This window comes from Mirounga leonina, unplaced genomic scaffold, assembly GCF_011800145.1.
Source record: "Mirounga leonina isolate KUSES-001 unplaced genomic scaffold, KU_Mleo_1.0 Mir_94, whole genome shotgun sequence".
NCBI classification, from domain to species: Eukaryota; Metazoa; Chordata; class Mammalia; order Carnivora; family Phocidae; genus Mirounga; species Mirounga leonina.
In genome coordinates this window covers 53,542,680-53,555,710 of record NW_023270855.1, presented here as the reverse complement: position 1 = coordinate 53,555,710, position 13,031 = coordinate 53,542,680, and the positions used below count along the sequence as shown (strand labels likewise).

At 58.6% G+C, this 13,031-nt stretch overlaps 1 protein-coding gene across 1 annotated transcript; it reads left to right on the top strand.

Moving 5' to 3' along the window:
- Positions 1-1,102: 1,102 nt before the first annotated feature.
- On the top strand, positions 1,103-12,922 carry KANK3 (KN motif and ankyrin repeat domains 3). Its single transcript, XM_034998423.1, has 13 exons — positions 1,103-1,142; positions 3,422-3,561; positions 3,657-3,788; positions 4,085-4,146; positions 4,960-6,261; positions 6,339-6,438; positions 6,641-6,925; positions 7,034-7,118; positions 7,624-7,840; positions 10,961-11,103; positions 11,222-11,422; positions 11,506-11,604; positions 12,608-12,922. Exons 4-13 carry the CDS (start codon positions 4,113-4,115, stop codon positions 12,683-12,685), a joined length of 2,544 nt encoding a protein of 847 aa, XP_034854314.1. The 5' UTR covers positions 1,103-1,142; positions 3,422-3,561; positions 3,657-3,788; positions 4,085-4,112; the 3' UTR covers positions 12,686-12,922.
- The last annotated feature ends 109 nt before the right edge of the window (positions 12,923-13,031 follow it).

Sequence of the window (13,031 nt, the reverse complement as noted above, 5' to 3'; positions counted from 1 at the left end):
ATTTATTTGACAGAGAGAGAATGAGAGAGAGAGCACATGAGAGTGGGGAGGGTCAGAGGGAGAAGCAGGCTCCCTGCCGAGCAGGGAGCCCGATGCGGGACTCGATCCAGGGACTCCAGGATCATGACCTGAGCCGAAGGCAGTCGCTTAACCAACTGAGCTACCCAGGCGCCCCTAAAGAATTCAATCTAATTTAAAATCATTCAACAGGGGCGTCTGGCTGGCTCAGTCAGTAGAACATGCAACTCTTGATCTCAAGGTCGTGAGTTCAAGCCCCACATTGGGCCATGGAGCCTGCTTAAAAAAATTTTTTTTAATACTAAAAAAAAAAAATCATTCAACAAACATTTATTAAGCACCTACTGTGTGCCAGGAACCCTGGATGAAGCGGCGACCCAAATCAATCAGTTCCCTGTCCTATGGTGCTGACACTTTAGAGGGGGAGACAGATGGCAAGCAAGTAAACAAATAAATGTCAGAGATTCTTTTTGTTTCAGATAATGAAAGTAGCTATCAAGTTAATAAAACAGAGCAAGGGAAAAGACAGAAACTGGAGAGGGACCACATTAAGCCTTTAGGGGTGGGAACACACAGGTCGAGCCCTCCAGAATAGAAGGTGCCCATGTGAACATGTGCAGGGAAGAACAGTTCAGGAAGATGGAACAGCTTGTGCAAAGATCCTGTGGTAGGAAAGAGCCAGGGTCCTGGCACCTCACCCAGACACTGGGACTTGAGCATCAGTCCTTCTAGCTTCCACACGAAGGATCTTCCAAACACACAAATCCCATCGGGTTAGTCTCTTGCTGTCTTCCCATGGCTCCCTAGCGCCCAGTGGATCAAATCCAAGCTCCTTAGTCCTGCGCTGGGCGGCACTTGGCCGTCCCCCCCCCGCCCCCGCCCCCTATCTACCCTTCTCTGCCAGTAGGCGCACGAGGACAGTCACTTCAGGCCCCGCCCCCAGCCCCGCCCCACACTCGGGCCGGGCCAGCACCGCCCACCCCCGTCACCATTGGACAGCTCGGAAAGCAGCGGGTGCTGGTTGGCTGGCGTGGCCATCAGTTAGGGTCGAGGCCTTGATAACCCGTCCCCGAGCTTCGAGGGGGCGGGCTCGGGTGCGGGCGCGGCGGGGGCTGCGGCTTCAGGTAATGCGCCAGTTTTCGGGGCCACCGATGGGGGTTCTGGGGGGTATTAGGGGACGTACCGGGAAGGGGTACTGCGCCTCCTGCGGGCTCAGTGCCCTGCGATGGGGCGGGCTTCGTGTCCTCTGGCTGGGACCCCTCCCACACTGGGAGCCCCAGGTGGGCAGTGAGCAGAGCTGGGGACTCTGGATTCGTGAGATCGCCCTTCACCCGCCCTTAGGAGCCAAGTGGGCGGCTTGTTCGCCCCCTAGCGCCCCAACCGACTCCGGGACTTTCCCAGCGTCGCTCCTGCAGAGCTTGGGGACCTGGTTCCAGCCCCTCATTCTGGACCTGGGTGTGGGGGGTGATACGGAAACGGTGTTGGGGGGAGGGACGGACGGCCCCCGGGCCAGCAGACAATGGGTAGCGGATGGAACCGCCCGGCGGCGTTTCCTGCAGGAAACTGCTCTGTCTCTACGAGGCCCTCCCGGGGGTGGGTGGGTGGGTGGGTGGGTGTGTGTGTGTGTGTGTGTGTGTGTTGGGGGTGGGAGGTACATGAGTATCTCCCCCTCCCACCATCATCAGCCTCCACCCACACGTCAGGGGTCTGAGAATCCCGCCCCAACTGTAGGGGGTGCTACCATTCGGTGCCTCAAGCCGGGAAGAAACCCCTATCCCCAGGACTGGGATCCGCACTACCCGCCGAGTCCCCCACCCTTCGGGTTTCCTGATCACAACTCGGAGTCCCGAAATAGACCCTGGGGCGGGAGTGGGGGCGTACGGCGTCGGCTCTGATGGCCTAATGAGGGGGTCTCAGGCAGAGGATCCGATCTAGCTGACACCTCCCGCAGGGAGCAGAGAAGAGGGGAGGGCAGCCGCGCCCCCATTCTGGTGAGGCTGCAGACCCTGGAGCCGCCGCGGTGTGGGCCTGCTTCTTCCCCCATTAGGGAAACACGCAGGGATAGGCAGGGATGCAGGCAGGGAGGGATGAACCCCCTCCGGCTTTCTGCCCCTGCCCTGGAGGGGAGGGCTGCTTCTAGAAGGCCATCAAGTGGGTGGCCAATGCAGAAACACTGGCAAAACCGCCTGAGTTAAAATCCTGCCGCTGCCTATGTGTGACCTCGGAAGGGCCACTTAATCTCTCTGTGTCTCAGTTTCTCCATCTGTGCAGTGGGGTAAAGGATAATGATAAGAAAACTTCCCTCAGAGGGTTTAGCTAGGATCTTTTCTCTTTTTAAGTCAATAGCCATAAATTGCTTATAGTAGAGGGTGACCCATAGTAAATGGCAAAAGTATTGTTGTTGTTATTACTTAGCCCAGCGCCTGGCCCAGCTGCTCTAGCTGATTAGGATCTTAGGGATGGCCCACCGCTGTTTTTTGTTTGTTTGTTTTTTAAGTTCCCAGGGCCTCAAATTCGGGTGTGACCAGGTCACCAGAGGAGGGGGCTGAGCCCACTGAGTCACACTGCTGGCTGTGGGACCCAGACCCCTACGTGTCCCTGCTCACTATATCCCAGGGCCCAGACCCCTAAGTCAGCCCAGGTTTTTTTCCAGGACACAACTCTTCCCTGGCAGTTTCCTGAAAACAAGTTGTGTGGCTGCCCTGCTGGCCTGCCCCTCTCAGCCGGTGTGAGGGGGCAGGAAACAGCTGCTTCAGGACTGGAAGGGGCCCTGTTTGCCTCGGGGTGAGGGAGGTTTTAGGGGCATAGGTCGGGAGTGGCAGAGTCCCCCAAGCAGTGGAGCAGGGGGTATTCAATGGCTGGTGAGTGTTAGCCACACAGGTGGTCATCAGGAGTGCGGGAGGCTGGAGGGGGGTGATGACAAAGGTTGCCAGGTGGTTGGCACATTGAGCACGGGGTCAGGGAGAGGACAGATGGGTCTGGCAGGCACCTGATGGTGAGGCTGGGTGGGCAAGGGATCCCTGGAAGATGGGCAGAGCCCAATCTGAGGGCATTTCCCACAGACAGCTCACCTATTTGCTCTGTGCCTTGGTTTCGCAATCTGGAAGATGTGAATGATAGTATCTTCCTTGCAGGATTGTATGGGGGTTGCATTTAATCAGGTGGAGCATACAGTAGGCACTCGAGACAAGCTGCTTTCTCCTCCTCGAAGGTTTTTCATGTGGGCTCTTCAAAGCCCCATCTTTCCTACCGTGCTTTCTGATTGTCCTTGTTAATTATCACATGAGATGTGGCCCAGTCTCCCTCAGTTTCTTAGAGCCTCCGTCATGTTTCCTGAAGAGTCCTCCCAGCCCCACGTATAGCCACAGCTCTGACAACCTGGGTACTTATGGTTCCATTACAGACTCTTACAAGCCAGGAGCAGAACACCGTGGCACTCCACTAGAGACATCCTAGGGAGATCGGTATCCATTGAGTTGTATCCTTGGTGCATCTGGCCCACAACCTCTCCATCATTCCCATAAGGCTCTCACAAGTGACTTGGTAAAAACTCAGATGCACAATTATATTTTGTTTGCATTTCTCTAAGGAGAAAAGAATTCAAATGATCCTATGTTTGTTCTTTTTTTAATATGCAGAATCTGACCAGATGATTTTCTCATGAGCCCATGAAGGGCTTCCAACTCTCACCTTCTTCTTCTGAAGGTTCACACCTCATCCCTTTGAGTATCAATTTCTAATTTTGCCCTGGGACTGACACAACTTGGCAGGTCTGGAATGACCCTTCCTTGCCCCCACACCCAGTTACTCATGTTCTCTGATCACTCTCCTCCCTTATCCTCTTGATGCCCTTCCTGCCCCCTCCTCCCCAGCAGGCTGAGGCCTGTACGTGGAGATGCCCACATTCATTCATTCCAAAGTTTCAAGGCCTCTTGAGGGAGCAGGGAGGACAGGACATATGTGTGTGGGAGGGTGGGTGGGAGTCTGTTTACTTACTTAGAGTCCAGGCTGACTCTAAAGGGATGGGGCCAGCTCCATCCTCAACTCCTCTGGGGACATTTTCCAGGGTGTGTCTTGCAGCTACTTCAGAAAACATGGCCAAGTTTGCCCTGAATCAGAACCTGCCCGGTGAGTGTGCAAAGTGGGATACATGTGTGTGCATGGATTGATACTTGGTGCCCATGTAGTTCCCACCTGTGGTTCCCACCTGTGCATGTGGCTAGAGAGCCCTTTCTAAAGGTCCATTGGAAATGTCACAGCCCTGCTTCAACCCTGCTTATTGTGCCCTATCATATGTGTAATATAATCCCAACGCCTCATTGTGGACCAGGGAGGCCCCCCACGATCTGGTCCCAACCCGCCTCTTCTACTCCTCTCCCTTCTTTCACTCTGTTTCGGGCACCCTCACCTCCACCTCACTGTTAACTCCTGCCCACCCTGCTCACTATATCCCAGGGCCTTTGCTCTGTTTTCCTTTAGGAACCTTCTGTCCCCAACTGCTTCCTCCTCGTCATTTCAGTGCTCGGCTTTTAAGTCCCTTCCACAGGAAACCTGCCCTGACAACTAATCACGCACCTTCTCCAGTTATTCTGTATTTCATCTGTTATTATTATTAGCCCTAAGCATCATTTGGAATGATCATGTTTATTTGTCTCCTATAAGAGGACAGGGGTTTGTCTGTCTTGTTCACTGATGTGTCCCCAGCGCCTAGAAAAGTGCTTGGCACATAGTAGGTGGGTGGGATTGCTTGACTGTTTGGTGCAGATAGGCATTTGGTCCTCGGGCATGCATGTGCGCAATGGCATGTGTACAGGGTTTGCTGCAGGTGGAGCCCTGCAGGACTGTCTTGCGGCGGTCGGGGACGAGCTCTATCTGTCCAGTTTCTCCCGGGTCGTCCCCCTCCCCCAGCCTGACGCCCATAACACCCCATCATGCCTGCAGACCTGGGCGGCCCTCGCCTGGGCCCCGGCCCCACCGCGGGCGCCCGCAGCCCGAGCTCGCCCTACTCAGTGGAGACGCCGTACGGCTTCCACCTGGACCTGGACTTCCTCAAGTACGTGGAGGAGCTGGAGCGCGGCCCCGCCCCCCGCCGCGCCCCGGGCCCCCCGCCCCCGCGTCGCCCCCGTGTACCCCGGGCGGGCCTAGCTGGCGCGCGAAGCCCAGGCGCCTGGACGTCCAGCGAATCCCTGGCCAGTGACGATGGGGGAGCATCGGGCGCACTCTCCCCGGGCGCGCCCTCGGGGCTCCTGCTGCCGCCGCTGTCGCCGTGCGTACCCGTCCGTAACCCGCGCGTCGAGCACACGCTCCTGGAAACCAGCCGGCGGCTGGAGCTGGCGCAGGCGCACGAGCGCGCGCCCAGCCCCGCCCGCGCCATCCCGCGCAGCCCGCGGGGATCTGGCCGCAGCAGCCCCGCCCCCAGCCCCGCCTCCAACCCCGCCCCCGCCTCTCCCGGTCCCGCGCAATTGCAGCTGGTGCGCGAGCAGATGGCCGCGGCTCTGCGGCGCCTGCGCGAGCTCGAGGACCAGGCGCGCGCGCTGCCCGAACTGCAGGAGCAGGTGCGCGCGCTGCGTGCGGAGAAGGCGCGGCTGTTGGCTGGACGCTGGCAGCCGGAGCCCGACGGGGAGGCCGAGGCGCGCCCCGACAAGCTAGCCCAGCTGCGGCGCCTCACCGAGCGCCTCGCCACCTCCGAGCGCGGCGTTCGCTCCAGGGCCAGTCCCTGGGCCGATGGCCCCGACGGGCCGGCTTCTAGGCGCAGTGAGGGCGCACTCGAGGTCCCCGACGCAACCGGGACCCCCGACGGGGCGCCGCAGACGCGGGAGGCTGGCGTCCAGGCGGTGCCCAAGACCCAAGACGCTAGGGCCCAGGCGGTGCCGGAGGCCCGGGAGGCCAGCGTAGACGCGGTCCCCGAGACCCTCGAGTCGGACGCGTGGGTGACCGAGGCGCTGCTGGGGTTGCCCGAGGCCGCCGAGCGCGAGCTGGAGCTGCTCCGCGCCAGCCTGGAGCACCAGCGCGGGGTGAGCGAGCTCCTGCGCTGCCGGCTGCGCCAGCTGGAGGAGGCCCGCGAGGCTGCCGAGGAGGAGGCAGCTGCGGCGGCCCAGCCCCAGCCGCGCGAGGCTGCCACCCAGACCCCGTGGGGTTGTGCCGCGAAGGCCACACAGACCGAGACCCTCGCCGAGGCCCCTAGCCTGAGTCAGGAGAACCCGTCGGGACCCACGGATGGGGACAGAGCCGTGGCCCCTGCGGGTGAGTCTCAACCCCTGCCTAAGCCCTGGCTTGATGGCTTCTGGACTCGAACTCAGTACCCTCATCTGACCCGCCAGGCATCCTCAAATCCATCATGAAGAGGAGAGATGGTACACCTGGCGCCCAGCCCAGTCCAGGACCCAAGAGCCTGCAGTTTGTTGGGGTCCTCAACGGAGAGTGAGCACTTTACCCCTCCCCATGGCAGCATCTGCAGGGACATAGACTGGGGTTTGAATCCTGGCTCTGCCCCTGACTCGCAGTGTGGTCTTGGAAAGCCTATTTCTTCTTCTGTAAAATGGGGACAGACACTCCCACCTCGCAGGACGCAAGAATGAGCCCACAGGGGAGGCTCAGCGGCCGCCTCCCACCCTGCCCCCAGGTACGAGAGCTCATCCAGCGAGGACGACAGCGACAGTGACAGCGACAGCGGCAGCGAGGACGGTGCTCCTGAGCCTCCAAGGAGCAGCTCGTCCGGGTATGGCAGCGGCAGGGATGTCGGGGACGACAGTGGCAAGGATGCCCTGGACCCCGAGCCTGAACCGGAGCCCGAGCCCGAGCCTGAACCCGAACCCGAACCCGAACCCGAGCCCGAACTCGAGCCCGAGCCCGAGCCGGAGCCCCAGCCGGAGCCAGAGGCAGAACCTCAGCCTCGTGCGCAGGGGAGGTGAGCGGCGTTACGGACACGGAGTGGGGACGGGGGCTTTCTTTCCTGTCCTGCGCGCCCCCCCCCCCCCCCCCGAGCCTCCTGAGCCTCTCCCGGCCACCTTGATAGGTGCGAGCTGAGCCCGCGTTTGAAGGAGGCGTGCACAGCGCTGCAGCGGCAGCTGAGCCGGCCCCGCGGAATCGCCCGCGATGGCGTGAGTGCCAGCGAGAGCCCTTCACACATGGAGTCGCGGGCCCCATCGGGGACCTCCCCTGACGCCCTCTAGGGGAAGCCCATAGGATTTCGTAGAGTTGGGGGGGGCGGTCCCAAGTTCCACCCCTTGGCGCTTAGACCTCCACTGATCTCAGGCTCTCCAAAGGGATCTCCGCCCAGGGATAGCGCTGAAGTTTTCCCTGTTTCCCCCAAAAGGGTGCGCCCCAAGCCCCAGGCCCACCCCCATACTCCGCAAAGGCAAGCGCTCACCGCCTTCCTCCACTCTGGGTTCTCCCACAGGCTCTTTCCCAGAGGGGAGGACCCCCGCTGGCTTGAGCCTGAGACCCGCACTGGCTGTACTCCCTCCTGCAAAAGGGTGCGGCCCACGGACCCCCTCAGACAAGCAGCGACCATCCTCTCCCGCCTCGATTCCTAGCCCCGCCCCCACGCCCTCCCTGCCACCACAATCCGGACCATCTCTGACGTCTTTCCTCCGGTCCCGGCAGGGCGCGGCGCGCCTAGTGGCCCAGGAGTGGTTTCGAGTGTCCAGCCAGCGGCGCTCTCAGGCAGAGCCCGTGGCTGGGGTCCTGGGAGCGGTGGCGCGCCTGGGACCTGAGCTCCTGGCGCACGTGGTGAACCTGGCAGATGGCAACGGGAACACAGCCCTGCACTACACCGTGTCCCACGGGAACCTGACCATCTCGAGCTTGCTGCTGGATACCGGTCAGCACCTTCCTCCAGGGTCAGAGGATCCTGGTGTCCTGGGGAGATTGTCAAGGGCCTTTAGATCTCTCCACTTTGAGCTCTACCGACACCCGCCTCTCACTTTGCAGGGTGCCAGAATACCCGGTTTTAAAGTTAGGTAGACCTAAATTTAGAGGACTTACTTAGTGTCACCAGCCTTAGCTTCCTCATCTGGGAAATGGGATGCACCACCACCCTCCCTGGGCAGCTGTAATAACAGGTGTAGAATAGCGCCAGGCACGCAGGAGGAGGCCAGTCGGTGGTCACCATGCATTCTGTCCCTGAATCTCCAGTCCTGATGCTCACCTCAGTCCTAGGCCCCAATACCCAGCCACCTGCCTCTCCCACTGGTCAGGGTTCTGACCACCCTCCCAGGCTGGGCCACTGTGCCCTGTCCTCCACCCCCACATCCTGCAGTGACTCCATTTTACACGTTTCTATCCCCTGCCACTTGCTTGCTCATTTCCTGCCCCAACTTTCCCCCTCTGGAGCTGAGATACACACACCCAGGTGTCCCTGAGCCCACAGACATGTATTAAAAACCTACTAGATACTAGTATGGTGCTGGTGGGGGTGGGCCACTCACATACAGCTACTTTCCCCATGGGACTCACAGCAGAGGGGACAGTACAGTAGACAAACTCCCCACCAAGAGCCCTCCTGGGTGTCATCCTTCAGGTCCAGTATCTGCTGGGGCCTGCCCTTGGAGGCTTCTCACTCTCACTGCAGGTCAAGGCAGGTCCCACTGTTTCCTCCCTGACCCCACTGCCCCCAAACACACAGGTCTGTCCCATCCCTGAAGATCTTGGTGACCTGCTGGACCAGGAGCTCAAGCTTGGGAGGAGGGGACAATGCATGATTCAAGGCATCTGCCTTAAAGGGGACTGGGGACTGGGGCAGGCAGGCATGGCGGTCAGTCACAAGAAGCCCAAGCCTTCATGGACACCTTTTACTCCTTGCATTCAACCCCCCACCCCACCCCCTGGGCTCCAACTCCCCAGACCTTGCCCTGGGCATTCTAGTTCTCACATCGATCATTCCCTCTGCCTCTGTCTGCTTGCTGCCATGTCCCTCCCCTCCCCCAGGGCCCTGAGACCTTAATGTACTCCCCAAATAGGGGCTGTTTCCTTTCACCTCCCTGGCACGCAGGGGCTGGACGCGACTGTGTATCCTTGCCCCTCATCTCCACCTCCAGAACTTTTCCCCTTCCTCCCTCAGCCCTACCTTGGAGCCTCTTATTGATCAGACCCCTATTCCCTCCACCGCCTCTTCTGGCTTCTCCCTCCAAAGTGAGATCACTCTTCCCTCCCGGGGCCAGCTCTCCTTTGCACAGGAACCCTCACCAGTTTCAGTATCCTCATGGAGCATCACTCTTACCTCCAAGCTTCTCAGTTCCTTGACCCCCATCCTCCCATCACCTTGGCCTCTGCCCTACATCAGCCTTACACTTTTTTTTTTTTTTAAGATTTTATTTATTTGACAGAAAGAGACACAGCGAGAGAGGGAACACAAGCAGGGGGAGCAGGTAAGGGAGAAGCAGGTAAGGGAGAAGCAGGCTTCCCGCTGAGCAGGGAGCCCCATGCGGGGCTTGGTCAAGACCCGAGCGGAAGGCAGATGCCCAACGAATGAGCCACCCAGGTGCCCCCAGCCTTACACTTGTAAAGTCACCCCAAGATCTTGATGTCACTGTAACCATGCCCCCTCCACAGTCTCGTCTCTTCTCTCTCCTCTCAACATTTCGGCTCTCCAATTGCCTGGCCCTAACAACCCTTGGCCCTCACAGGACCATTGTCTGTTGCTCCCCCTGCCTCCATTTTACTGCCCGCCCCCCAGTCCCCTTGCTTCCTTGTTCACCCTTTGTCATTAACTACTCGTTTATGTCCCCTTTCAAACTCCTCCCCACGGCCCTCCTCTACCTCACCCTACTTGTGTGGCAGGCCCCAGCACGGAACACAGTGATGGTTGAATGAATGAGCAAGCTCGCATGAGGGTATGGCTGTGAGCCTGTGCCTTGTGGGGAGAGGGGGAGTGGAGATGGACAATTATCAAGTAAAAACATGGAACAATTACAAATCGGGATCAGGGCCACAACAAAACATAACTAGGTGAGGAAATCAAGTGAGGTGATCCTTTGGCTTAGGAAGGCCTCGGGGGAGGGGAAAGGAGAGGGTAGGGGCAGGTGGGGGGTGTCCTGCTAGCCTGCAGAGACCCGACTCTGGTTACTCCTGTGTGCCCCTCCTCACCCAGCACACTCCACCAGTGTCACAGAAGCTTGTGGAAGCAGTGAGCACCTAGAGGGCAGGTCACACAACTAGGAAACCCGCCCTCTTCCTTTAGATACTCCTTAACCCTTTTTCTCCCCAGTCCATTGTCTGAGTCCCTCTCTATAGGGGGCATCCACTCCATGACCCTGATCCAAGCGCCCCTCCCCAAGCTTTTGTAGCCTCGTGGAACTTTCCAAACAGTGGGGGACAACAGCATCAGTCACTTTGGTAACTGGGCCCAGAGTAGGTGCTGTGAGGGACAGGCAACAGCCAGTAACCACAGTGCTCCTTTCCTTGAGCTGCTGTAACAAAGTAGCACAACGTGGGTGGCTTAAGAAAATGGAAATTCATTTTCTTGTAGCTCAGGAGGCCAAAATCCAGGTTGGCAGGCCTGGTTCCTTCTTAGGAGTTCAGAGCAAAGCAATCTGCTCCATGCCTTTCTCCTAGCTTCTGGTGGTTGCCTGCAATCTTTAGCATCCTGTAGCTGATGGCAGCTTCTCTTCTCTGCCTGTCTGTGTCTCTTCTAAGGACACCAGCCACACTGGATACGGTCTACCATAATGACCTCACCTTAACTTGATTACATTTGCAAAGACCCTATTTCCAATTAAGGTCACATTCATAGGTACAGGGTAGGTAGGACTTTGTATCTTTTGGGGGGGGGGGGGACACAACTCAATTTGTAACACAGGCTTGGAGGAGAAAGGGTTCCAGAGGAAGGGACAAAAGTTAGGTAACAGCCTCAGAACCCATGGTGGGGGGCGAAGTAAACCAGGCCGGGCTGAGGGTGTCAGCTTCTTGGTTGACTGACTACCCCCCACCCCCACTCTCCCAGGGGTCTGTGAGGTTGACCGTCAGAATCGGGCTGGCTACTCAGCCCTCATGCTGGCTGCACTCACCTCTGTGGGGCGGGAAGAGGACATAGCCGTGGTTCAGAGACTCTTCCATATGGGCAACGTTAATGCCAAGGCCAGCCAGGTACGTGGACATTTCTTCCCTGGGTCCCAGTCTGCTAGAGTCACTTCTACTTTGGGTTTGTCTCTGACCTCCCTTTCTCCAGAGCCCTCCCCAGCCCTGTCCCCTTCTTCCTCCCCAGACAGGACAGACGGCCCTCATGCTGGCCATCAGCCACGGCCGCCAGGACATGGTGGCAGCCCTGCTGGCATGTGGGGCAGATGTAAATGCCCAGGATGTGGATGGGGCCACAGCGCTGATGTGTGCCAGCGAGTATGGGCGCCTGGACACGGTCCGGCTGCTGCTGGCCCAACCAGGCTGCGACCCGGCCCTCCTGGACAATGTGAGCCGCCATGGGGTTGACGTGGGGATGGCAGGGTACCCATGCCTTGGTCCAGGGACCTGACTGTCCCCATTGTCCCTCAGGAGGGCACCAGTGCCCTGGCCATTGCCTTGGAGGCTGAGCAGGACGAGGTGGCCGCTCTGCTGCATGCCCACCTGAGCTCGGGCCAGCCTGATCCCCCTGTGAGTGCAGCCCCTAGCCCGGGGAAACCAAGCCTCCCAGCTGCACATTGGGTTCAAAGAGGATACCAAGTGTGCCCCGGGAAGGAGGCCTCCCTTTCCGCTCCCCTGGGGAATCAGCCAGGATTGGGAACCCGGGTTTGAAACTCTTGCACGTGGCTAGGATCTGATGTTCAAAATACCCGTGAGACACACCTCCACGTTACATGAGCCTGAGGTCTCCAGAGGGGAAGTGCCCTAAGATCAGACTAGAGCTGTTAGACCTAGCTCAGACCTTCCCTGTCAGTGGACTCCCGCTACTGCCTCCAAGAGGCTTCCACCAAAGAATAAGGGACCCTCCAGAGTTAGGGAGGGGAAGTGGGGTGCAGGCTCCCTGCAAGCCAGAGTTTGCCAGAAGCAGGGAGGAAGGAGGGAGGGCCAAGCCAGAAGTAGAATACTCAGTTTACCTCCAAGGGAGAAAGGCTTATTCTTTTTTTTTTTTTTTTAAGATTTTATTTATTTATTTGACAGAGAGAGACAGAGAGAGAGAGGGAACACAAGCAGAGGGAGTGGGAGAGGGAGAAGCAGGCTCCCGGCAGAGCAGGGAGCCCAATGCGGGGCTAGATCCCAGGACCCTGGGATCATGACCTGAGCCGAAGGCAGATGCTCAACGACTGAGCCACCCAGGCGCCCCGGCTTATTCTCTTTTATAAAACAAGTGCCAGGCTGTTCTCAGTACTACTTAATTAAACTCATCCAATCAGCCTGTCATCCTGCACTCTCCTGTAGAGATGTGGGGAAGGAGAGCTGGAGGTGCCTCTTCCAGGTCAGATGGAGGCAGAGGCGGATTCAAAACCAGGCAGCCTGGCTCCGCTGTAAAAGGTGGAGTTCCTCCTTAAGTGTGATCACAGGGTAGAGGGACAAAACCTCCATCAGGTCAAGTATCCCTGAGTGAAGGGACTGAAAGAAACCCTAGCATCCTGCCCACGGGTGACTGACAGGACCCCTCCCCCACCTCTCTCCCCAGTCAGCCCTTCAGCCCCCCACGGCTGTGCCTGGTGAAGGAGAATGCAGTGACCACAGAGAAGACCCCCAGCCTCAGTGAGCAGCCTGGCACCCTGGACCTGGATTGGGAGAGTCTGTTCCGTCCTCCACCCCAGCCTCTGGGGCACAGCAGGGGCCAGGGTTTGCTATCCAGATGCTAGCCCTGGGCCAAGAGAAAGGCTTGGATGGCTCAGTGTTCAGGAGAGGCTCACCTTGGACCAGCAGGGTGAGGAAGGGGCTGAAAAGTGACAAGGCCCCTGAGTCCACCCAATTCCAGAATAAAACATTACTAACTCAACTTGTGTCTTGTTTTGGGGACCCATACACATAGCTCCCCCTCCCCCCAAGTCACTGGAGGACAAAGGGTGGGAGGGGCTCCGTCTGGAAGATTTTATAAGCCTAGTGAC

Bases quoted from the DNA above. Each gene is read 5' to 3' on its own strand.
- KANK3 (XM_034998423.1), top strand. From the start codon at position 4,113: ATGGCCAAGTTTGCCCTGAATCAGAACCTGCCCG. The intron at 6,439-6,640 runs GTGAGCACTTTA...CCCTGCCCCCAG, and splicing joins GTTGGGGTCCTCAACGGAGA to GTACGAGAGCTCATCCAGCG. The intron at 11,605-12,607 runs GTGAGTGCAGCC...CTCTCTCCCCAG, and splicing joins CGGGCCAGCCTGATCCCCCT to TCAGCCCTTCAGCCCCCCAC.